The 27,501-nt window shown below is 38.3% G+C and overlaps 1 protein-coding gene across 1 annotated transcript in view; it reads left to right on the forward strand.

Moving 5' to 3' along the window:
- The window catches only part of LOC150075038 (uncharacterized), a 595,491-nt gene extending 585,204 nt beyond the window's left edge, over window positions 1-10,287 (forward strand). Inside the window, exon 5 of the mRNA XM_090388663.1 lies at window positions 10,019-10,287. Within this exon, the coding sequence (XP_090244789.1) occupies window positions 10,019-10,257 (239 nt within the window). The 3' untranslated portion in view covers window positions 10,258-10,287. The remainder of the gene's footprint in view (window positions 1-10,018) is intronic.
- The last annotated feature ends 17,214 nt before the right edge of the window (window positions 10,288-27,501 follow it).

Below are 27,501 nucleotides of genomic sequence, written 5' to 3' on the forward strand. Positions count from 1 at the left end.
AGCAGATCGGAAGGAAATCAAAGTCAATACTAAACATGGTACCATATCTTATTCACTGTTCTGTTTTTGAGTTCTGACTTCACATACCATCCTTTGCGGACAGCACCGTGTTTATGATCACCGTTCCCTGGTGGATGGCACAGTTGGTACAATCACCGGGTGGAAAAGACCTGAGTTCGAGTCATCATCGATGACATGAGGAATTTTTATGAGCCTTTTTCACAACGTGGCTGAGTTAGTCGGTCTCAGGAGAGGGTAGCATGGTTTTTCCTCCCGGAAACTCGAGTTTTTCGTACAGCAAAGAGAAAATTGGCCACAAAACACACGCAGTTTACAGACACATTATATACGGAGCAATATGGCCGTAGTCGCTGAAAACCCTACTACTACAGCAATATTACTACGCATTTTTAAAAACTAAGTTACTTTATTTGACAGAAATGTAAGTATTTTTTCAAAAGTTATGAAAACATCCATAGAAATCACTGAGATGGAGAAAACTAACAAAAGCAACTTTATACCCGAAAAAAAAAATATTATTTCCAATGCTGGGAGAGAAAAGTGTTTTACATAATTGTAATTCAGGTATATAACGATCGTTATCAATTTTAATTATTATTTATTTTGTTTCAAATTCCACGTCTGAATTTTTCAACTTTTGTCCAGTTCTAGAAGCAAATGTTCCACTGCTCTAGAAAGAGAATTCCTTTGGGTTTAAATTACGTGAATTGTTTAAATAAAATTACTTCCAAAAATATGACCATACAGATTAATTTATAATTGGTTTATTGCCGGTGAAATGGCCAAGTTAAAAACAAGAGACGGTTTAAACAGAAAATAGATTTAATCAGAAAGTTGCTACTTAAACTGATTTAAGCACTAATTTTTTAAAGAAAATTCATTGCAATAAGGTTTCGTCGATTCTCAGTACCTGATAGTTTCTACAAAAAAGAATAGATTATTTATTTTAAAGCACGATGACCCAGAAATCAATGCATATACAAATATCGCTTGAAATTGTAAGATAAAAGAATAAATATTTATTTATTCATTGGAAAACATAATTAAGAATGATTAAAATTTGAAAAGCATAAGCTCTGTCTCTGCTAACAGAGCATCTTTACCCGAAGTCGCTAACCTTTGGATGTCTGAATGAATCGTGGTAGTTTTAGACATCTACCAGCAGGATGACAAATCTTCATACATTTCTGCGCTCTGAAGAGGTTCTAAGATGCCATAGTATTAGAACTTTCCTTAGTTCAATAGCGCAAGAAAGGACAGCAACCTTATCATTAGCTAGAAACTGATAGAATGTTCTGAAAACTTCTTTGGTGAATGCGTTTCTTTTCTAATGGCATTTTGCAACTACCATCACTTCAGGTTATCCGGCGAAAATTTTCTTTTTGAAAAGCTAGGCTTTTTTGAGATTCTGCTTGCTTATTTTCAATGCCTTTTTTTTTTTAATGCGATTTCTTTCAACTTTGTGCTTAGAACAATTGTAAAATTATTCTAATTTCACCTATAATGAGGACTGCATCGATTCTCTTTTGGGAAAAGGCTTTCATTTTATATACACATCTATTCACTTTATTGATAAATTAGGAATCCACCGCTCGGGTCTTGCTCTGCTAGACAATAGTTTCGATCGCTATCGTCCTATACTTTATGGAAAAGGCCTGGATTCGAATCTCTCCGAGACAGGAAGGATTTGCATGAATTTGTTTAGGCCATAGTCGAATTAATTGGTTGTCGGTTGCATGGTTACACCCTCCAGAATTTTCATCAGTAATATGGAGTATATTGACGCATTGTGGTTTCAGTAGCCTGGGCAGAAACTAACAGAAGCGTAACATATGACCGTTTGAAAAGTAAGGTAACGGATATTTTGGGGGTAAGCTGTGTTCTTGTTACTAGAAATGTATACCAAGTGATAAAAGTACCATATGCCCACCGCAGGGACCCCAAAAGAGGTGAAGGCCCGCAGTTGCCTTGTTATGGTTGTTAAAAAGCAACTAAGGTGGCCCATTCGAGAATCCTAGCAGCTGTAGTTTCGCCTTCTGAAACCTACACACCTTTGTTGACTTCGGGTGCGTAAAACAAGACGACCACTTGAAACGAGGAGAAGAAAATTTATGTGATTTTCTACACGTTAAAGGGACTGAGACCATAAAAATTCACCAGCAACTGTGAGCTGGTGCATGGTCCAAGAGTAACGTGTAAGGAACAAGCCTGCTTTCTTTTTGGTGCAGTCATTTCAAACATGATGACACATTGCCATCTGCACGTGAGTGGTGACAGCGTTATGAATAAAGGAGTAATCACCTGTCTGTTACACTCTCCCGACCTATGCTCCTTCTCACGTTCATCTCTTCGGGTCTTTGGAAAAACATCTGCCTTCATTCATGTATCGTTTCATTTTTCTATGGTTATTTTTCCAAAAACATTATCTTACTTTTCAAACAGCTCTCCATAAAATTGACAATGTTCAACTTTTTTAACAACTAACACAAAATAGCCAGTATACAATAAAGTTAAAAATTTGAAACATTTTCCCCATTCATTCTGAATTCCCAGGTTTTATTGGTAGACTATATAGTAGGTAGTCTAAACAGTAGACTCAGAACTTGAAGTTGCATAAATATTTACTCATACTGTCTGAATATTTAAGAAAAAAATTACATTGATTAGGATTGGTACTTAGGTAAACAAGACTGTCGTGGCAGGTAAGCAGTATAAGTTATCATTGTTTCGGATAGAACTGAGGATTTACGCAAATATCTATTAATCAGTGACTACACACAGATACTACAGTTTTATCCCTCCCCTTTCTTTCCTCAAAGTGAAGTCATGTCGTTGATCTCCAGTGAATAGCCCGTATTTGTTCGGACATTGTACAAAGAACTGAAATATCTGTCAATAAGGATTCGAGCGGTGTTAAGCTGATGCGATTGGACAGTAGAGGACTGAATACTTCATTAAATTCTGCTGAATGCATTATAACACGATATACGGAACCGCAATCTGCTAACTACATTGATGAAACCACTAAAATTATTACTACAGTAATGGCTTAAAAGTAGACCACCAGTTGAATCTAAGCTCTAATCGAACATAAGAATGTCCGACAAGATACTGTGAATCAGCTTCTTATATTTTGGCTGAGCAGTGTATAATAAACAGATACCAACTGGGCTTTAACAAAAAATGTATAATTTCAGTTAAAATCCCAGTGGCCATATCAGTAACCCTCACAGTTTCATTCCATTTCCTATCACATAGAGATATACCACTTTCTGCCCATGGCTTTTCACCATGGACTTCTTCAAAACAAGTCTTTAGTTCTAACGCTGTTCTGTGGACTAGTCAAAAGCCCACCTTTTGGCAAAAAGCCAAGTTCATTCACGGTTGAACTCCAACCTTGCCTTAACTTTTCTTTCATCCTTTCTAGTTCCAACGTTTGGAAGTAGAAGTGAGGGGGGGGGGGGTGTAGTTCCCTAAAATTAAAAGCTACAGAAATTCTAATGCAGTTCTAGTGTCTCATTTTCCAACCCTCAATCCATCCCCTGTACAAGGTTCTTTAGATTCCAGTAATCTTTCGCGTTTGGTATTACTATAACAATACGTACATTGAAATATAAATTGTACAAACCAGAAAATTAACCACGATTACATCGTTTAACCATGATGGTGTTGAAGGAAGACGTTGCCAGATGCACGTCTGATCTTCTAATATATGATATGAATCTCAGTGAGTATTGGTTATAAGAATTGGCTTCCTTTTTTCTTATTTTATAACCGATAGCTGTGAGTGTTACGTTTCCTAAACTGATTTTTTTCTGCAAATGAATATTACGCATGGCGCATGCATCCAAACTTAACACGTCATATAAACTGGCGCATATTTAAGTAAGTATTGATAATGTGCCTGTGGTAGATTTATCACTGAAATATTTTTAAAGGTGATATTGAAAAGAAAGCGATTTAGAAGGTCAGAGTCTGCTGTATTGTAAGTGCACAGAGCGTCAGTAATACAACAAAATATTTGTGTTTTCAGATGCGATGTCCAGCTCTAAAGGATCTTCCATTGACATCGATGAAATTGTCGCTACTCTCAGGGAGCCCGAATGTCCATATTGCGGTAGAAGCTTTTGCAGTAGAGGAAACCTACGTAGACATATGGATCTCCACTTCCTTCCGAAGAGGTTCCAGTGTGATATCTGCTTCAAGAAATACTCCCGAAAAGACTACCTCACCGAACACAAGCAAATGGTACATAGTGTAAGGATGGCCCGTCGCCGTAAAAGAGTCTACCATCGCTTCTCGTAGCCGAAATAGAGGTGAAGAGGAAAAATATTTTTTTATTGCTTCTTGGTTCAGCACATTGGCAGGGGAAATTTTATGTAATGAAATATTTCGTATAAACAGCACGTGGTCCAAATAAATTTATCTATAAAAATGGATGTCAGAAGTGTTACCTTTCATTATGCCGTCTTATCATCCTCCTTCTTTCTCTCTCTCATACATTATGGAATTTTCAGCTTCGATTTTCTGTACTCCAACAAGGGACAGACCAAAACAGTTTACCCAGGGGAAGGGAGTTTGTTGAATTACCATTAGAGACAGCGGATGATTTCGCCTTCTGTCTTTGTCCATTTATACCACAACTGGCATGCATCACCGAAATCAAAATATTTGATGCGGACTGTAAATGTCATAAGACAAAATATGAAACTCGCTACAGAAGGGTAAGTTTCACAGGTTAACTTGGATTCTTATTCAAGTGTTTCAGTTTAAGTTCATAATCTTTAAAAAATTTTTGTTCTGATTTATCATTCATCCTTTCCACTATTTCATTTATTCATGCCGACTGAGATTGGAATAAGCATTCAGTCTCCTGATTTAGCAACGTTATTTGGCATCAAAAGGGATTAATCTTGTGTCTAAAGTGTATTCCAAGGCTACTTTGCTTTCGGCTGGAAATTTTCATTCAGTAAACAAACAAACAAATACAAGAGAAAAGTATAAACTTATTTGATAATATCGTCGATTACATATTGAACGATACAATTAGCACGAAAATAATGTTTTCGTATTTGAAAAGAGTCTGAAAAGGAAAATGCTAGTTGGAAATACGAAATGGAGTCAAATAGTTACGACAACGACTTTACTAAGCTGTTTGTGATCTTGTTTAGTGCAATTTCTGTACTCGTACATCATGTTACGAGAAGTACCGGGATACTAATAAATAAATATATTTAATGAAAATTGTTGGTTATGCAAACGTTATAGAGGGTTGAGGCTTTTCAACATTCCAAGGTCTCTCTGGAACAGCACATGCAAGTGACAATTGACCACGCCAAAGTTGAACATCGAAATTCCGTGTATTGGTGGTCGATTTGCCTGTTTGCTGACGAATACCGAAATAAAATATGTGCATCCCTCGTCTGAGACGGACTACATCAGCTACATTGTGAGAAAAGTTCATAAAAATTCCTAATGTCATTGATGGCACTCGAGTTGAGCTTTCAGCCTGATGTGGGAGAGGGTGATTATATTCACTGTGCAACTGGCGAGGGCTCCAAAAGATTCGACTAGTGATTTATGCAATAAGGAAAAACCGCACGTAAAAATGGCAAGCAGTCTCCCAAGAGGCTGGAACGTACAAGAACGCTAGCAGTATTAATATTAGTAATAGTAATAGACGCATGTGATGCAAGAAAGCAAGCGTATGAGCTTATGTAGCATCATTCAAAAAAAAAAAAAAAAAAAGCCAATTTCACGCATCAATTCTCTCTAAATGTTTGTCCAGTTCCTCTTTCCTTGAATTTATTTAAGCTATCAACTTCCACAACGACAGATGGAAGTTTGTTCCAGTAATTAACCACCCGCTGGCTAAAGGCAAATTTCCGCGCATCTATTCTACAACTACCTTTCCTGAATTTGAATTTATGCCCTCTTAGGTTCGTAATTTGAGCAATCGGAAGAATCCCATCAGAATTCACCGTGCTCAACTCATTCAAGGCCTTATACACCTCAATCAGATCACCTCCCAGGGCCTAGTCTCCAGCTGCTGCAATTTACAGAACTTAAGTCTCTCTTGGTAAGAGGACCCATTCGTTCCCCTCACCAATCTTGTTGCCCTTCTCTATACACGTCAAGCAAATCTACATCCTTTCTAAAATGAGGCCTCCAGACCTGTACGCAGTACTCAAGGCATATCCAGACCATTGCCTTATACAAAGGGATAATCACCTCCTTTTCCCTGCTAGAAAAATTCCTGTATATCATTGACAAAATCCCATGATCTGCTCTGGCAGCTTGTCTGCATTTCTCAGAAACTTCATATCTGACTGTACAATTACTCCCAGGTCTTTTTCATTTTCTACCACCCTACGTGTAGTACCACACAGTTGTACGTTCCTCTGGGGTTACTTCTACCCATGTGCAGTAATTTGCATTTGTCAACGTCAAACTTTAGTTGCCACTTCTCAGTTTCCATGTGGTACTCAGAGCGTTGTAGTAAAAGAATTGATGAGCTATTACTTCATAACCTTTCATGAGGAAGCTTTTGTTCTTTTATCATATGGAAGAAAATAATATTGGCATAATGCTAATGACTGGAATAAAAGGTCCATCGGAAACAACACTTTGATGCAGTTCAATATCTCAAACTGGTACATGTACTTACTCTCGGAAAACGTGCTAAAACTAACGGATGATTTTGAAGTGAGTTAAAAGGAACCCAGGCCCCAGGATAACATTAAACACCTGTTATCTATGACCTGGGTTAGTTTTTGGGCTTTCTACTTTATTTAATAGCTATATCATAGCAATACATTTTGCATCTACTTTTTTTCATAGTTATATCATAGCAATGACAAAAAAGTAGGTGCAAAGTGGTCCTAGTTGTGAGTGGTGATTATGCTTGGGCCTAGTGGTGATTACATCCAATGACTTTGACGTAACTACCTTAGTGGTACTCTTATAGGAGCAGAATTTAGCTGCGTTGAATAAATAAATACATTTTCTTATTTTCACTCTGGAATGGAAGTTGTAATCTGAGGAGCTTACAACTTATATGTTTTTTAATTTCCTTTTGAACTTTTGTGACTTTTTTAAAGCAAAATTCTGCCACAACTGTCTCGCATTGTCCTCCAAAAAAAGATTTATGATAATTAATAACATAAAGATCAGTGTAAAAATTACTCATTCACCAAGCCAGATATTTGAATCTGCAATGATTGCAAAAATTGCATGGTTCAACCGCTGTTCTGATGGCTGTCGAAATAGTGAAGTTGTAAACTTGTCTTGACACCAGATAGCTATCCTGGACAATAAAAATAAATTTCATTTTTAGCGATATCATCATATTCTATCCTCTACTATCCGATTTATAAATTGATTCAGTAAATTCGCTATCGATCAACGCTTAACGACCTTTCTTCCGAACTTATTCTTGTCTGCCATTCAAACTTGCGTGGCCTTGGTTCTCCCGCCTTGCAGACTTAGCCAGAGGGTCCTTCAGACGACGAAATGAAACTAGACGTTAGCGCACTTTCAGGAAGCGACAGTCACGTGATAATCCGACGGCTGCTTTCTACATCTGGAAGACCCGAAGCAGTAACCGATCAATAATTCAGCATCTCGAAGCTTTGGTGCTTCACCTCCGACTAATACATCTGATACAAAAAAGGTCTTTTGATTTATTTCCATCGTTTCATCTTTTTAATCCATTTTTGTCTCCTTTCCGATGGGCTGTTGCCAAATTGTGACATCAGCAACTTTGCAATTTTGTCGGATAACTACTCAACCATTCCTCTCTTGTCTCTCGTTCTTTCTTTTTATTTTCAACTGGCTGCCTACTCAAACTTTCAAATAATGTTTGAACATAGAAGTATACCCGCCCTAAAAAAACATTAGATAACGAAGTTAAGGGCAAGTTGATTGATATTAAGGTGGCGGAGGTTCGTGATCATCTTATAAAACAACTGCTAGTAAGAAAGCTTGGAAGTTATCTTTGATAGCTTTCTTATTAACAGTTAAGTTTTATAAGATGATCGCTATTTTATTTATCATGATTCTTCTTCCTTCCAATGGGAAGAAATCCTCTTTTTCAATCAGAAATTAAGTATCGGAAGTTTATTTTCAGATTTTCTTGCTCAGAAATACATGTACTTGTAAATAATAAATGTAAATTTAAACAAATACAAATATATAAAAATAATCAAATAAAATTCAGTTATACAGCATAAGAAGTCACAGATATTTTCATCTGTAATACAGAAGTTTGAAAAAACAAAAAATAAAAGAATATTCGTATCTTTGAAGAATAGAACGATGGATGCACATTTCTCAAGATGGCGTCATACTCGATTTAGATCAGAACCCTTATGAATAAAGCTGTATACACCCAAATGCCCAGTCTATTTTGCAGCTCCCAGCAAAATATGAAGATGCTTCCCCTTGCTGTTTCATCCAATATCTTTCAACTGGATAAATATCCTAATCCAGTCAGAAAAGCGTTGAAACCAGAACCTTAGATCTGTGTAAAAGAAATGTGGACATTATGAATCGTGTAATATCCACCACTTCTTTCCTGTCCTGTAAGGAGTACTACAAGGATCTTTGGGACCTCTTTTATTTCTAATGTTCACCAGTGATCCTCTACCTGTTTTTTTATTCTAAATTTTGTAATCTACTCTTATCTACCATTCTGTATATCCATCGGTGTAGTGTGCATTTGCCAGGCAAGAACCATGGGGCAGTGGCACAGTTCAAAAGGACTCGTTGCAAGCCCGAAAAGGACTCCCTCCCCCGAAGAAGCATATTTACATAATTGGAGCGGCTGCACCCCTTTTCGCCACCACTGTAGCTACGTTGCTGCCATAGGAATGATGAAAAGGTTGCCTGGATTTAGAACTATTGTGTTGCGTTCAAATTACATCATATATTTAAAATAAATCATCGGATTTAGAGACTCTGACGCTTGTGCAGTTTTCACTCTAATTGTACTTCTCTCCTCCACTCCAGAAAAATTTCTGGAGTGGAGGAGACTAGTGGCACGCGATGGCCACGAGGCAGCCGAATCAAGAATTACAATACAGTACTCAAATAAAACAAATGGGATTTTATATATTCATTGTTTGTTTGTGCACAGTTCTTTTAATCAGCTGTACTTTGGCAACAGAAAAGTTTCAGTCTTAGAAGCCAGGCGTGGGCAGCCTAAATTGCCCAGTTGGTTGTGAAAGGCCATAAAACCCATACAGTCTCAAGCAAGTTTATCAAACTTGTTTGAACAGCTTTCCTCTCTTGCTGCAGACTGGATTGAACCCTTCAAATGGGACACACCCTCTGGCGTCCTCCTGACCGTAACTAGAACCTCACTTTAATGGCCACAAGAAGTGTGGCCATTAAAGTGAGGTTCTTGTGATATACGCCGTCGGAATCTTAAGGGATTTTTTCCTTTCTTTTTTAACACTGACCACTCATATTGTACCCACTAACTTATTATCCAGGATCACCAGTGATCATAGTATCTGAGACTGCTGAAAAACAATATATATCAAGCCTGACCTTAATCCGAATAGACATTATTGAAATATGGCTAGAAAAATCCAAGTTCGTCAATAATTTAACTAAATGAATACTTTCTTATTAGTTCAATGGTCGTCTTTACTTACTAAGGACACTGATAGTGTCTCAGAAAATGAAGTATGTTAAACTCTTAAAGGTCATTGGACTTAACAGGTGTTGAAAACAACGTTTGAATCCACGTGGATTGGTTCAGTTTCGCCCGAATACTTCACATTATGGTGATCGCGATGTCTCATTATTTTTGACTCAGTGAAGGTGCCATAGCAAGGACACACTCCACAAGAACACGTGTTTATTTTACACTGACACTTTGCTATTGAGTTCAGAACACATTTTCATTGGTGTTTTAAACCACTTCTGTAAGGTTTAAGATGTGTTAGTACAAATATAAAACAAAAAAAATATGTTTTCTCTTCTTTTGCAGCTGCCTTTCCGGAGAAGACCACAGTTATCATTAACAATGACGGTTCGCTGTCCGTGCACGAGGATCCCGTATGCCCTTACTGCCACCAGAAGTTCTTCAACAAAGGGAGTCTCAGGAGGCATATGGAGAGGCACGTGCTCATCGATCGAAAGCGTTTCGAGTGCGACATCTGCCATAAAAAATTTTGCCGCAAAGATTACGTCCGGGAACACAAACAGAACATTCACGGCATGACCTGACCCCCCAACGTTCTCTGGGGCCAACGTAGACTTTCGGCAGCCTCGTGCCGTGAGTGTTCTGTGTTAATCCGTCATGAGGCTGTCTCTGTGAGCTGTTTCTATATTTTTATATGTTTAAGCGATCGGTTCGTTCGAAAGTTCGAGGCTTCCCTTGGGTAGAATGTCGCAAATGTAATGAATATCTTTATTATTATTATTATTCTTCTTTCTTTTGGAGGGGTCATTTTCGAGAGTTATTTTTATACAAAGCCGAAATACGTTGCACTGTGGTGGTCTGACATTGCTAGAATAAAAGCCTTATCACTGCAAAAATGTGTTTGTATTTTCTTCATCTTTTCACAAACAAGTCGCTAATTCTACCGCTACACAAGCTGGACAGTCCCCTCCCCCCAATCCTCTGGTTAACATTCAAATAGGAAACTCTATAACGTTACAACTTTTGAAATAATTCTCTGGATATATAACCAGGTATTTGTAACAATCATCTTGTAAACTCCTTAGACCCTGAGTTTACAAGATGTTTCATTGACGTAGCGGAAAATAGATCACTCCCCCTCCTCCTCCTCCTCCCTTTCTCTTTAAGAGTAAAAGAAAAATACAAAGACATTTACTTTCTTTAACTCCCTTTCTCTTAATTCTTAAAGATTATCTTCTCCCCTCTAGACACAGACCTTCCTGAGGAGTAAAGGGGGCCTGCGCATTGCAGGGCCCTCTTTACTCCCCAAGAAGCTTTCCGCTACGCCACTGATATTACTGTAGGAGTATATAGTTTTGCTAATATCTCTTTGGAGATATCAGTTTCAACAGCTGGTATCTTGGAAACGTTTCTGTAGACTTAACAAAGAAGATGAAAGAGATTCCTCCCCCTTTCCCTCCACAGCATGAGTGCAGAATTCATTGAGGGTAATGCAATGGAAAAATACAAAGTTGTAAAATACTAGAACAGTTTAATTATTAAAATATAGATGGATTATATGGTAATGTGCGCACAGCAGTTATCTGATTACCAACCGAACGTGAAGAGATTTGGACAGCGATGGAGCCTTCTTCGATAATTTTTAATATTAAATGTTGAAAAGGAAATTAAATAGCAATAGTTTCATTCTCTCTTACAGTTCACATTACAAGAAAATTATACGAGTATTGTTAACACGGGAGATTTACGACGTCAAAATTTGCATAAAGGTGTAGTTCCATATTTTTCCACCAGTTGTGCACACTAGAAACGTATATCACAATCTATAATTCTACGTCACAATCTATAATGTTCTACGTGGACTTCAGTTCTTGTGTTGAAGCGCCTTCGGTATTACCTGAGAAGGATCCAGGCAGAGGGTGTACCTGGAGACCCTTCATATTGTCCATTATTTCTTAAAGAAAGGTATGTGCGTTTCGCGATTGATCTTTCTTGTCTTTTGTTAGAGAACTCGTGGCAGAAGAAAGAACTACACCGTTGTGCAAACAGTGAGACTGCGTCAAATTTCCAATTCTCCATCAAGAAGTTGCAGTATTAATACTCCAGCACGACCACATAGTTGTAATAATTTACAAATAATCATTTTTGACAATAATACAATCAAACCAGTTTTCAAGAAAATGGGCGTTTATGCAGAATATTACTTCTTCTTGAATTCTTATGACCATCCCGTTTCACGTCCATTTTAAAGTAGGTATTGCATGGTCGAAGAGAAGCGTTTTTGGTTTTGCCCTGATCCTTGAATTCCAGTGTTCCAGTTCGTCCTAAAAGCGTTCCCAGGGATCCATCCATGCAGGACCATCATTTTGGTTTCGTAACCTCACAACCCCCTTGTGCCATAGCGAATGTTCGCTTCACGTGACAATCGATTTATCCTTCATAATGAGTCGAGAAATTAGAAATCAGCTCATTGTTTTTTAACCGACATACAAAAGTTTATGAAAGATACCCAAGTTTCATAGGTTACTGGTCGACAAGTACTTATATATCATTAATCTATGACACTGATACTTGTATTTATTTACTTATTAATTTTATTGATGTTTCACATAACGAGAAAAGTTATTCATCATAGCAGGGTCGTGTCAAGATTTTTAAACGCCCGGATGCACTCAAAAAATAACCTCTCGCCATTAGATAAAAAGCCCCCAGAAATATTGTATTCATTTTTCTTCACTGCTTCATTACATGAAACGTGCTATTGATATTATTCATTTTTCTGGCCCTGAGAGCTGTCCTGGATTCACTGGCTTCCATCTTAACACGACCCTGCATCTTAGGATACTCAGATAAAACCAAACCATACCCAACGAATACGATAACTCCCCAAAGATCATAACTTGAGTAGGCGTGTAGTACATACCGTGTGAACCAAAAACCAGGACAAATCAAACAACGTTGGTTATGGACACTTTGATCAATGTGTAACCATTTTGATTTTTGTTCCTCCTACGTACATCACATAAGTGAACTGATGGTATTTTATTGGATTTTTTTCATTTGTCTTTAAATTTGGTTCATACTACACATACGAGGTGTGGCAATAAAGTTTCCGGACTGGTGTAATAAAATGAACACAAAGTGAAGGAGCTCAAATATGGTTTCATTTTGCTTCAAAGTAATCCCCACCTTATTGAATCCACTTATTATATTCGTTCTAAACATTTCTGAAAAGAGTCAGGGAAGGCATCTGAAGAGATGATGTTCAGTTATTTATGTCCTCAACATTCTGAAATCCTTTTGTCTCTGAGAGCAGTTTTCAGCCTTGGGAAAGAGGAAGAAGTCCTCCCGCTAGTCTAGATCGGGTGAGTAAGGTGGATGGTTGATCTATCAGTGCCATGTTTCATCAGGAATGTCTTCACATTAAGAGCAGGATTGGGCGGGGCATTGTCGTGCAGCAAAAACCAGCTGCCTTTTTCTCGAAATTGTGACCTCACCCGGGTAATGCGCTTCAATAGTCTTTCAAGCACCTGAACGTAAAACGCAGCATCGATTCTCTCCCCTTCAGGTAGTACAAATCCCTTGTGCAAGATGGTGCCGATAAAAACATGATCAGCATCATCTTGACCCTGGACTTCTTAACGAAACTTTTTGGACATTGGTGATGATTTTGAAATCCACTGAATTGAACTGATTTTCCCAGTTCAAAGCAAAATTTGATTTTGTTCGTTGCTCCATTGCAAAACCGTGACTCGAATGTTAACGCTGCTAACGAAACTGGTTGTAACTTGCAAACTGTCATCCTAGTGGACCATCTATGTTCTTCCATCTTTTGGAAGAAGTTTGAACTACAACTTACCACTTCCGCATATTTTCACACCTCAAGAGCATCAGTCCGGGAACTTTATTGCCACACCTCGTACACCGATGTCCAAAAGTAAAGTTATATCCATGACTTTTTTTAGATTATTATTATTTTAAACATAATTGCAGTTTTTGCTACGTGGTGTAATTTAAAATGATAAATCCGAATATGGAATCAGCATGCAGTTTTCAGCTCTGAACACGTAACTGAGGCAGGCTATAAAAGTGCGCGCTGCAGCAGCATCACTAATATCTAATCTAATGGAGCACAGAAAGCGTGCGAATTTTTCCCTTCTTAGATGGAAGTCTATTTTCAACGAGATGGGACAAATTTCATTGGCGTTTTCAGCCACTTCTGCCCAACACGAACGCTATCTTCCAAAATGTTTTATCTTTTTTTGCAGCCGCCTTTCCGGAGAAGACCACAGTTATCGTTAACAATGACGGTTCGCTGTCCGTGCACGAGGATCCCGTATGCCCTTACTGCCACCAGGTCTTCAAAGAGAGAAGTCTCAAAAGGCATGTGGAGAAGCGCGTACTCATCGACTGAAAGCGTTTCGAGGGCGACATCTGCCATAAAAAATGTTGGCGCAAAGACTACATCCGGGAACACAAACTGATTCTCCGTGACCTACTTAGGTCAAAGTTATGAGTATTCAGTGAGAGGTTTCCATATTTCTATGTTTAATTGACGTACTGCGATCGATCTGCATTAAACAAGTTCCCTTTCCTAAAATGATAAAATAGCGAATACCGTTTTATTTATTTTTTCTTTTGGAAAGCAGACGTTGGGAATTACTTTTATACGAAACCAAAGTATGCCCGAATTCACTTGATGGTCTAATATTGCCAAAATAAAAACCTTTCACAACATCTATACTAATTTTGCGATATGCGATAAAGGATGAATAAATTATTATAGAAAGGTAAAAACAATAGGTGGCTTAAGATCATTGGCTGGGATATAAATTGAATGAGAGAAGACTATCGAGCGACCTTGAGCCGCCTGTTGGTATTTTCCTTACTACAATTTAAATTCTTATAATAACAAGGAAAAGCTGTATATTTTGGTTTATTTATTTTTTTTTTAATTGGGGAATAATATTTCATGTATTGCGAAAAAGTAGGAGAAGAAAAGGAAATTAAATACGACTTGGCATACAGTCAGATTTTAGTATGAATAGTAACTTGTTTTCATTCATCTCACACTGCTTTTATTTTACTGATAGCTTGAGTAACCTTGAACAGAGTAGTTCAGACTTAACGCGTCAGACTGTGTGGCGTCATCGATTGTATCTGCCTCACAGTTCACACACACGCACTCCCCTCCAAAACGTTGTCGCCTGTGCCGATCGTATTATACAATTTATTAGTGAGACTTAAGATGCTGTATTCTTTATACACCCTGCCTTGTTTCTCAATATTTAAAACAACTAGAAACCAGCTTTTAAGACTTGAAAGCCCGTACTGAATTGTTCAATAATAATAAAGAACTGTAAGTTAATATTTATTAATTTTATGAATATAATATGCCCTTAATTTTAAAAGAACTTTCTGTTCGGATCGGCTAAAATCATTTTGTCTCCCCCCCCCCCCCCTCCCCGGTTCAATGACATTTTGTGGGCCGCTTGCTGATACAGAAAGTTGATCAACCGGTTGGAGCAGCTAAGAAAGCGAATACGCCGCCGTAATGATTGCCGAGAGGTTCATTCACCACACCTGAGGCTGTGTCGGTCACGAGCTTCGCAACCGGGTCCAGTTACTCGATTTAAAATTCCTTCTTACAGTTAAGAGGCCAAGAAGTAACGGAAATATAATGAAATGGAAACGGTTTAAATTCTCTTGCAGTTTGAATGATAAAGAAATTGTTCTTCGTTGTAAAAATAATAATGTTCATGGCTCACTTTCAACAGAATAAATATTATCAATGATTATTCATATATAAACAGAAGAACTGCAGTCTCGTAACATGGCCGTATTTCATTCTTGCTTTTGTTGTGACAGGCCTTGCGGTAGATAGGCCTGTCACAACAAAGGATATGAGAAAAGCATACCAAAGGAACCTCGTGAGGTACAGAAATGATGAAACGATCAAAAATGGCAACAAAAATGGCAAAAATGGCAACAACAAAAATGGCTGCCATGATACAGATGCATCACTGCAAAGATGGAACAAAGAGAAGAGGTGGTCCTCAGTAGGAGATATGGCCACCCCTGATGTTGATGCAGGCTTTGCACCGCCTGTCCATGCTTAAAACAATGTTGTTGATAAGTTCTTGCGGTAACATCGTCCATTCCTCTGTCAGCGCCATCTTCAGTCGGTGAACATTTTTTTGGTGGATGTGGACGTGCCGCTAGGTGTCTTCCCAAAGCATCTCATATTTGTTCGATGGAAGGGGCAGGCCAATCGATACGAACAATGTCTTCACTTTCCAAAAGCGTATCAATAGCTGCAGTGCGATGGGGTGTGGCGTTATCATCCATAAACACGAACTCGGGGCCAATGACACCTCAGCACATGGGGAAGTATTACCTCAGTACAGTAACCCTTCCAGTATCTGGCGTTGAGTACGTCCATCCAAGATAACGCCTCCCCAGACGAGGACACCTCGACTGCCATATCGATCCCTTTCAGTGATGTTTGCGGGGTGATACCGTGTGCCAATCTCTCGCTAGCTTAGCTGACTTCCAGAATCGCTGCTGAGACTGAATATATTCTCATCAGTAAAGAGTACCTTAAGTAAAGATTTTGTGGTTGTAACCTTTAAAAAGTGTTGGTCCTTAAGTTTTGCACACCAGTGTAGTAGTAGCCGCATGTGATGCAAGAAAGCAAGCTTATGTAGCAACAGCCGGAAAAAAAAAAAAAAAAAAAATTATTTAAGCTATCAACTTCCACAACGACAGATGGAAGTTTGTTCCAGTGATCAACCACCCGCTGGCTAAAGGCAAATTTCCCATATCTATTATACAACTGTCTTTCCTCAATTTGAATTTATGCCCCCTCAGGTTCGTAATCTGAGCAGGAGGAAGAATCCCATCAGCATTGAGCTTACTCAAACCGTTCAAAGCCTTAAACACATTAATCTGATCACCTTGAAGGTGCCTAGTCTCCAGACGCTGCAATTTACAGAACTTAAGCCTCTCTTGATAAGAGGACCCATTCGTTCCTCTCACCAACTCTTACATCCTTCCTAAAATGAGGCCACCAGACCTGACGCAATACTCAAGGAATGGCCTTTTCTAGTAGCGTACCGTCGTTACTGTCATTAGCAACTCTGCTACCTTTGCATCACCTGCAAACTTGGACACGAAGCCTGATATGCCTTCATCAACACCATTGATAAATATAGAAAGCAATGGGTCCAATGTCGAACCCTGGGGGACTCCACTAATAACATTAGTCCACGAAGAGCAGTGTCCATTGATTACCACTCTCTGTCTTCTCCCAGTCAACCACTCTTTTATCCACTTTCCCTCAATATTCCAATGTGGGACATCGATTTTACAACCCCCCTATAAACAATACACATATATTTTTTTATTTAAAAAATATTCACATAAAAATATAAATTTTCTGTTTATACTCCGGGACGACCAAACGGTCAGAGGAATTCACAAGATAAGCAGAATACAAGAAACAGCACCGCATTCAGCAGTCACGGGCTTGAACCCCCGGTCACTCAAGGTACGTGTACTTATGCACCCGCGCGCCTGACCACTAGGCTACGGCAGACTTCTTTGAACTAAACTTATAAAATATCACTTATTAAAAAAAATTAAAGCGTGTGTACCCTGTATGCACGAAAGATGTTTTATGTGAAGACATCCTTGGCTTGGAAGAGGTCAGCGAAATCCACCTGTAGAATAGTATGACGTCAAAACCATACTTCCTGTAGTTACTACTGTTGGAAGTATGATTGAACACTACAAATATTTGACCACAACATTTTGCATTTCCGTTACATTCCATTGTTAGCTGCCGCTATTGATGTTTTCATATCAATAAATAAATAATGAATAAATAAAATAAAATAAATAATAAAATCGATGCTAGAGTTAATGTGAACTAAGCATTTTTTTTTTTTTTTTAAATATTCTTTTCATAAGAAAGTTCTCAATAATCAGTGATCTTCGTTACAAGCTTTTCAACTGCCAATAATTTCCATGATCCGTCAGCTAAGTGCTATTTCTGAGGGGGGAGGGGGGGGGGGATTGATGAACAAGAACTGAAATGGGATCAGCGTCTGACAAATACGATTTGGTGGACAAGTCATCGATTATTCCTGTTGGAAACATACAAACCTTGCAGAAGCCTGTCTCGCACGGCTGTGCAAGCACTGCACCCCCCACCCCCACCTTCCCAATACGGTTACCCTAGCAACGTTGCCTTCGAGCTTTGATAACTCTGACGGAAATATTATCCAACCGCCAGGGAAACAAGGCTGAGCACGTGCAGGACAATTACAACTGTTCAGTTTAACAGAAATGCAATAATTAACCGTGTAACCATGGTTAACCGAAACGCGCGTACTACTGGCTTTCTCCTGTGTGACCAATCGGCTAGGTAGGAAAAAAATAAAAATAAAAACAAGAGCATTTGGGGCATATGGAAGGAAAATACGCCAAAAATAAGATCCAAGTTGGCTTCTTCGTGTCCCAGTTTTGTTCATCCATAAGTAGATAATAGCGATTTTTATAGTAAAACGCTTTTCTTATTTTAGAAGTCTAAAATATCCTTACGACAACTACTATATTCAACTGACAACAAGGGAACCATAAAAATAAAGTTACATCCGCCACCATGTTTGTAACAATTAGGGGAACCACGACTGCAGGGTTAAGACAAATGAATGAAACTGGATATCAAAAAATTAAAGTATCCCTATGTAGAAGGCTCTGGAGTGAGTTCTAAGGCTCGTACTTTAGAGAAATTTGGACAACGGGTACAATAAAGAATGTGCTCGCCATTTATTGGAGAAAAAAAAATAGTTACGAAATTTGTCACTGTATGGCGCGTAACTATCTTAGTTACGATTATGCAAATAACATTAAAATGTTTAGGGCATCTAAGTTATTGCCACTACGCAGCTCTACTGTACTGTATAAAAGCAAAGCGGTCTCTTCAAAATCATAGAGTAGATGTTTGCCTGCACTACAGCAGCAATCGTGAAGTGGACATGCCGTATTCCACTATAAGGCTAGTAATGCGTTAGGTGTTGCGGTACTATCCTTACAAGATGCTCATGCTACAGCATGGTGATGCAGATATTCATTTTACATACGCACTTCAGTTTCTGGCGCGAATAATAATGGATGTCCCTTGGCCACGGAACATCCTTTGGAGTGATGAAGCTCACTTCTGCTTAAATGGACAACTGTCGCATTTGGGCAACAGAAAATCCTCGAGTTATCCAAGAAGTCCCGCTGCATTCTCCAAAAGTGATACTGTGGTGTGGATTTACGGCCACATTCATGATTGGGCCATATTTTTTTTGAACAGGTAACACCGACTGGACACCACACCTGTTCCGTCGCTGGACAGCGATATTATGAAATGTTGGCAAATTTCGCAATACCAGAGCTGCAACAACGTGGGTGCCTTCAGGATACCATATTCATGCAAGATGGTGCGCCACCCCAGATCTTCCGTTGTGTCCAAAGATTGCTAAGGTAACACTTTTTGGGCCAACGGGTCATAAGCCGTTTCCAGACATCTTGGCCACCTGACCACCGGTCCTCACCCCATGCGACTTCTGGTTGTGGGGTTTTTTGAAGAACCAGGTGTATCAGGAAGGATATCAAACTCTGGCAGATCTGAAGGACAGCATTAGACGTCATGTGCTGGCTATTCCAGTTGACGTGTTACGTTCTGCTATAGAAAATGCTGTTCTTCGAATGGAAACTTGTTGACCAAAATGGAGGTCACATTGAACAATTGTAGCTGTTCATATAGCGACAAATTTTTTAACTATTTTTTTTTTCCCCCAACAAATGGCGAGTGCATTCTTTACTTATTGTACCGTTGTCCAAATTTCTCTTCAGTACGAACCTTACAACTCGCTCCAGAGCCGTCTACATAAGAATACTTTAATTTTAACAACCCTGTATATTGAAAAAAGAGTGACAGTTTAGAGAAATTCGTTTTCGCCGCTATGTAAATCGCGTACACGGTTGTGATGTAAGACAAACTGCACGTGTTACACTGACATGCGCAGTGACGAATCAGCGAAAACACCACCACCATTGAACGAACAACAGTAGCGTAATCAACTCGTACGAATGCCAATCCAAAAGTAAGTAGTGTCCGTGTTTCCTTATTAAAATATTCAAAACGACGTGAGCCAATTTTGTTGTTGAATATTAGCCTCTTTCTACCCATCCTCGCTCTATCTACAAAGTTTTCTCGGTTTTTCCTTTCTGAGTATAAATACGATTTGTCTTAGAAGAGTTCATAATGAATATGTGACAAACGTTTCTTCTTATTTCAATTAGGCACATTACTTTGATGCAACTGGATTCGCAGCGACAGTTTACAAAGAGGAACCGCCTTGTACTAACAGAGAATGAAATGAGAACTTTCGTGAGCTCTCCAATTGGAAAATACCAAAAACTGAAATGCTAATTAACTAGGCAACCGTAATTGTTTAAATATTTTTTGTCAAAAGTTTTCGTAACTCATAAACGTTACACTGCAGTTGCCATTGGGATGTCACAATTAATTACGAATATGCTGGAACACTAACCGAGAAACCACATTCCCATTTGGCTAATAAAATAAAACAAAAATCGTTTTATTCATTCAAAATGCAGTAACTTTGCTGTTCCAGAACGTGCTCTGTGTATTCTTTCCCCCCCCGCATACAATTTTAGCTTTCTGCGTAGAACTGAGACTGAACTCAAACGTGTCAAGTGATCTGCGCATGAGCAAAGTACAGTATTAGCAGATTCTAACGCATTTTCAAATACTGCAACGTAACACTTGTTGCGAGGTGATTTTATTGAATTTTATATGCAGCGCAATAATTCGATATTCTTTACACGTTTTAGATTAAATATGCGTGCTTAGAGGTGATAAACTCACAAATTTTTGTACCTGGCAGTTCGAATTTTGTCATTTGGACCTGTGGGGTCTTACAAGCAGTCAGTTAGTGTTCAGTAATACAACGCGTTTAAGCCTTTTACCCATTCTGTAATTCGTGCCATTCACTTCGCTTACAATCTGAAGATAGTGCAGGTAATGTACAAACTTCCGAAAATTTAATTCTTAAATGAAAAATAAATACAATTATTTGTAGTAAAATTGACCTTTATGTAGCATATGGAAGGGATGCCATTTTAGCAGTTGCTCGAATACAGAGAAGGGCAACAAGATTGGTGATGGGAACGAAGGGGTGGTCTAACCAAGAAAGGCTTAGGTTCTGCAGATTGCAGCGTCTGGAGGTTAGGCACCTGCGAATTGATCAGATTGAGGTGTATAAAGCTTTGAATGGTTCAGCAGGCTCAATTCTGATGGGATTCTCCCTCTTGCTCAGATTACGAACCGGAGAGGGCATAAATTCAAATTGAGGAAAGACAGTTGTAGAATAGATGTGTGGAAGTTTGCCTTTAAGCCAGCGGATAGTTGATTGCTGGAACAAACTTCCATCTGTCGTTGTGGAAGTTGATAGTTTAAATAAATTCGAGGAGGAACTGGACAAACGTTTAGAGGGAATGGATGTGTGAAATGGTTTTTTTCTGACGCTACATAAGCTTGCTTTCTTGCATCAAATATTCTACTACTACAAACCCATGATTAAGCAAAAGGTTTACTTATTTCATTATTAACCCTTGTCGGTCGTTCATTGGACTGGAATGTTTGTCTCATTGTTTGGTTCAAGATATTTTATGCAAATATTGCGAAGGTCAATTATAAATCTGGGTATGGCAAGTTAGTTCACCTGACCTAACATGGCAGATTGACTGCTAGGTCAAGTTACGTAACTTAAATCGATCTGTTAAGTACGTTAGGTTAATCATAATATAGCGGTGGCGGAATTGAAAATCAAATGGGCAAGTATAGTTAAAAGCTGACCTGTCGTAGTACTGGGTAGTCTAAGATTTAAAGTATTGCCTTACATTTTTATTTTTTTTCCGAATAAGAACAAGTTATTTGCGCAAACGTATCCAGTAATTTGGTATTTAAAAATTAATTCATTAAATATTAATACTGTGTTAAATGATTACTCAGTTAATATCGTAAACTCGATATTTTTGTGGGTACGAAATTCCAGGCCAGTATCAAACTATTCACGGGCGGTTTGATAATGTATAATAGATTATCATTCTTAACTTCTATTAATGCGAACCAACCAATGAGACGCACTTAATTTGTTATTCTTATGTACCGGTAACTTATGGTCCCAATTTTTCTTGAAATTAACATTTCTTTATGTAGGTGGGGGCTTAAATTGAAGTTCATGTACTTTAACGCATCTACAAGTGAAAACTGATCGACAGTTGTTGGCAAATGCATTATGTACACAGTGCAGAGGAGATACAAAATTTCAAAATCACTACCAGGGTTACACTTGGTCAATGGCATGGAGATCAATTGCGCACCAGTAAAAGTAGTTGGATGTTCGTGGTTTTTTGTAATAATTTTTCTTGACGAGGCTCGGCGTCAAGAAAACGATGGAATTTCGGAAAATAAGTTCGCTTGACATGTCTTTGTCATAATTCAAAAGATATTGCAACAAGTTCTATACTTGAAAAACATTGACCATTTTCAGTAACTTCACCCTGATCTGGCAACTGGAAAGGCATTTGCCCTGCAATTTCTTGGGCGTGGACACCACAACTAGAAGTTGGACAAACGATATTCCATTCGAAAAGTGGCACTGCATTCGTCTAAAGTCACTATGTGGGATAGGTTTGTGGCACAATTCACCATTGGTACATTCTTTTGACGATGTAAAAGTGTCGAGCCCTACTACGTGTTTGTGGCTCTTCAACTGACGAATATCCCGACTAAAACATTTTACCACGTATTGAAAAATCCTTGTAACGCAATAAAAGGATTATTAGCCATAATTATCCCTCAATGGTCTGGATTGAATCCCTTTGGTTTAACAAGAAATATTTCAAAGGCAACCCTCATATGACAGATTGCCCACGTCATATATACTATATTGAAAATGAAGATTTCCAATTTGAACGTGTTATGGGCCAGGAATGACAACAAATATAGCAAGTCCTTAATCCTGTTTCCATCGTTATCGTAGCATCAGCGCAACATCTCTTGGGTTTAACATTTTTCGACTATTTGCGCCATGCTTGAACTTTAATTCCAGCCACCAGGAGATGTTGCTTAATCCTGAATTTTAAATGCTGATTTTGTTTGAGCTTAAACGCACCAGTCTTACAAGTTAATAACTTGTATTAAAAAGAACTATATATCGGTGTGAGTTTACCCATAAGTTTGAACTACTAATAGTATCTCATATTGTGGTGCCTTCACAACGAGATAGCTGGTATTCCACTACTTAAAATAAATAACGCTTCTCTAGTAGAGAAGATTATTGTTATTTATTTTCAGAGGATACCCCCACCCAGAGGATCGTTTCGAAGCTGGTAGGCTTCATTATTAGTGGGCGGGCAGGTACCCTGGAAATGCAACATGCCATCACAGCTGCGAAGTTATTTCCACAATATGAGAGATGCCCAAAGGGTGTTGGTAATGTATTACCAACTACCAAAACCCATGAGGATTATGCCTTGTGCATTTCGTCTTCAAATACATTAAAAAGAACGGATTGTTGGGTCTGAAGAAAGATTTTCAGTTTTATTATTAAATGTGAGCCTATTATAATATAAATTAGTCCACATAGAATTTGTCAGCAAAATTCAGGATTACGGATATATTTAAATATTATAAAATAAACAATTATATTAATTAGTGAAATTTACAATTAATGGGCTGTCTGTACACGTAGTAATTCGGTGAAAAAACTAAACTGGTTCATTCTTTTCAAGTCAATCAGAAGAATCTGGTAAGTATGGGTTTGGCACACCCAGGGTCCTCAGCTGGATATCACCATTCTTCTCTTTCTTGGTGGTTCCCTTCTACTTTTGACACTCTCTCTCTTTCTCAGGGTAACTCGGGAATTTTATTTATTTTTTTTTTTTTTGGCTGGTGCAGCATAAGCCTCAAGCTTCCTTGCACCATGTAGAAAAAGCTTGTTTAACCTGTAATTTCGAAAATATTCCGAAGTTCATTCTTATTCCTCTTGATTAAGATGCCGAATTAAAAATGGGCGAAAAGAAACAAGTGGTTTTATACATCCAAAAATGTGCCTCATTGGATTTTAAATCCACGTGTAAGACGCATAATAGTAGATTTTTTTTTTTTTTTTTTTTTTTATTGCAAATCGTACGACCAACTGTGGAGAACTCCTTGTTGGTGCAATTCTGTTCAATTGAGATTATGAATTACACTTCACCGGCGACATTTGCACGAATTTCAACAACAGATCAGTTTGAGTGAAAAATTTCATGTTATTAAAAGGCAGTGGCCAAATGGTAAAGAAAAGAGGGCCTTTTAATTAGAAGAATGCGATTCTTCTCTGTGATGATTGGTCAAGGAAGAGGTGACCTTGGTGGAAAAAAGTATTGTTCTCTTAGGCATCACGAAGAACACTGCTAAAATTCTGAGGATACCTCGCCAGATCATTAACATGTAGAAAAATTCCTATCGCGATAGTATTAGTCATCTTCCTTGAAATTAATGCGGTAAGATAAATAATTCATAATATACCATCACGGCAACGAGCGCCAGGGATTTCACATGTATTAGATTGAGAAAAACAGAATAATATACGGCATACAAATACAAGACAGGTTCCAAAAAAATAGTGTCCAAATACAAAAAAGCTACAAAATACAGCGTACAAATGTAAAAGAAATACTAATACAGAAACAAACAACAACCAAACAATACAACTTGGCAATGATTCAGCAGGGCTCCAGTGATGGCAGATTTGAACATGGCGATAGGCGCATCACGATCCTCTTTTAGGTCAGGGTTCAAGGGCTTTGATAAAGTTGTCTATCCTTGTTACTTATTAGCCTGTCAAAGTCTGCGTCCACACAGTTCAAGGTGGCGAGTATCTGCTTGGGGAGAAACCTGTCAGATTTTAGGCTAGGCTTTGGGATCCTTCAAGAGCAAGAGTTCCAAATATTCGGAGATGATATCTGGCCTGTGAAGGCCAGCCTCTTTTCCACGATCAGGAACTTCACCCTCGGGATTTCGAGTGTTTGTGCCATCACGGTGGTTGTGATAGCAGGAGGCAGACAAAGCTTGTTGTTGGCTCATTTCAATAACCAGTATTCAGCGGTGTACACCCGCTTAAGGTTTGTAGGTGCGGCCGAGGCCCATATTTCTGCACCATAGAGAATGGCGGGGTAGATCGTGGAGGTGAACTTTTTAATAGTGAGGGGATGTTGGACGTGTAGCAGCTGCTGCTTTGATATCCACCGTAGACGAGAAAACAAAGGAGCCTAATAAAGCGCATATAGCAAAAAATATGGAGAACCCATGTACTGAATACTATAGTTACTCAACCAACGAAGGAAGCAGCCATTGTAAATTTCCCATAACAGAGTAAGGAGAATTCCTCAAGTAGCAAATTCCCCTAATCCATAAACATGTAAATTCTACTGATCTCAGAACCAGTTGATTATGTTGAGGAAACCACAAAAAAGGCAGTTCTGGCAATCCTCCAAACTGGCTGTTTAATTAAGTAAGGTTGTTAAAGATCACTTAGCTGACATTCAGTATGGCCTCTGGGTCAGTTTGTCCTTTTTTAGGTTTCATTTCAACTAATTCTAAATTCAAAGAAAAATGCCTCTCTTAAATACATAAAAAAACACCAGTCCAAGTCTTCCGTCCACTCTATCCTGTTTCATTTCCCACCCAAATTTACAGAATTTTTTTTTTTTTTTATAGTTTTCTCTTTTATCGAGTAACGAAGTAAATACAAATGTAGTTAGGGATGATGCTAGAGTTCATTGACCCGAGAAGAGGATAGCAAGAAGTCATTCTTGCATAGGTTGAGCCCCTCTCACCCTTTGTTTAGATTTGGAGCCATTTCACCTGCTACAACTGGAAGTCCACGATTTCCAAGTTACCACTTGCCTTTGCAAACTGATAATGAAGTACTATATTAATTTTTAAGTTGCCTTTTTTTCTGACTTAAAAAAAATGATTGATTTTAAAAGGGAGTAAGAAACTTTTTAACTTAGATATACGATTTTGACAAATACTTTTTAAGGTTATTGAAAATGGTGATATGTTCATAGTAATAGTGCGAATTTGTGACTACCCTTAGAGATGACAAAATCCATTCTAACTTCGCTTTAACATTTCTAAATATATTGTTTTGTTAAAGAACAGAATAATTCCCTGAATTATTCTGTTCTTTGTGAATTTTCTTTCATATTGGATACTGTAGCTCTTTTGTACAGGGCCATGGACGAAAGGAGTGCAAAAATTAAATTTTAAATGGTAGGGGACATAGGACGAGTTGTTTGTCGCCGGCCTTTAAACTAGCTATTCCGGCGCCTGAATATGGTTTCAATTGATATTGAATTTCAATCAGATTGCGAAGAAAGAAATATCACCCATAGTCTAGAAAATTGGAAGGAAAAAAAATCAGTAAATTGAGATCATTTTGGGGAATAAAGATTATCCATTACAACTGGTGAACATATAAGAATATTACTTCGATCATTACTTATTCATCTAGCTCTAAGGGCGCTGTAATTTGTAATTTTCGTAAAACGTGTCACCAATACCGACGTAACTCAATACATCAAAATTGGGTGCATCTCAATGACTATATGGAATTGGTAGCCCGCGCTATAGACGTGTGTACTTTTTAGTCCATTTCCACCCACCCAAACAAATTTTACTAATTTGTTGTAAATCCATACCGAATTTCACTTAAAATCTTCAACGGGAAAAGAGCACCTACAGATGTTAGTAGACTACAGCAGTGTCTGAAATCCAGGGCAAAAAAAGCTCCCTTCCACTTGAAGATTTGTTTATGAAGAGGTATAAACATTACTTTGACTGCTCTGTAAGCTTCGTGTTTGTCTTGAGAATGAGTGTTTCTTTTTTTGGAAATTCTATTTTTACAGTAATTTTTAATCCTTTTTGTTGAACATTTCCAGTGCCCGGTCCTCTCACTGTTTTTATCTTTTCTGCAGGTTCCCAGCCGCCGGAGAAGTTGAGAGTTATTATTCACAGCGATGGCTCGATGTCCGTACGCGAGGATCCTATATGTCCTTATTGCAACCAGAAATTCTTCAGCAAGGGAACTCTGAGGAGGCACATGGAGAAGCACGTGCTGGTTAATAGAAAGCGTTTCGAGTGCGATATCTGCCTCAAAAAGTTTTGTCGGAAAGATTACGTCCGGGAACATAAAGTGAATGTTCACGGTCTTAGCACCAACTGACGACTTTTAAATTCTATTGCTGTTACCGACTGTGATGAATTAATCAGAGAGTACCTCGCGATATTTTTATATGAATTGGAAATGTAATTGGCATATATTTGAAAATAAAAGTGTTGTACTTCGTGGACTCATTCCTGTGGTTAATAAATATACACCTTTATGTGAATTGGCTTATGTTACTGATAAGTAATAGTATTTCTCGAATAAGGAAGCAGAATTTTAATATTTTTAAAGTAGGTTTGAAATTTAATTTTCTGACCTTGGTGGGGAAGCAATTCCAAGGGTCTGCCTTTAAGTTCCATTACGCCTTAAAAACGGCGTGTTGGAAGTTAATGGTGTCCCTGAGGGGAACCGGAGAAAAACTCACTCGACGCCGAATGGAAGTAGGCAGGAAAATTTCCTGATGCCTTCGAACCCAAGTCCTCCCACATGATCATTGGTAACATCTGGATTAGATTTATACAAGAATAA

The sequence above is a fragment of the Mastigoproctus giganteus genome, chromosome 14 (genome assembly GCF_048544385.1).
Source record: "Mastigoproctus giganteus isolate SK-2022 chromosome 14, ASM4854438v1, whole genome shotgun sequence".
Taxonomy (NCBI): Eukaryota; Metazoa; Arthropoda; class Arachnida; order Uropygi; family Thelyphonidae; genus Mastigoproctus; species Mastigoproctus giganteus.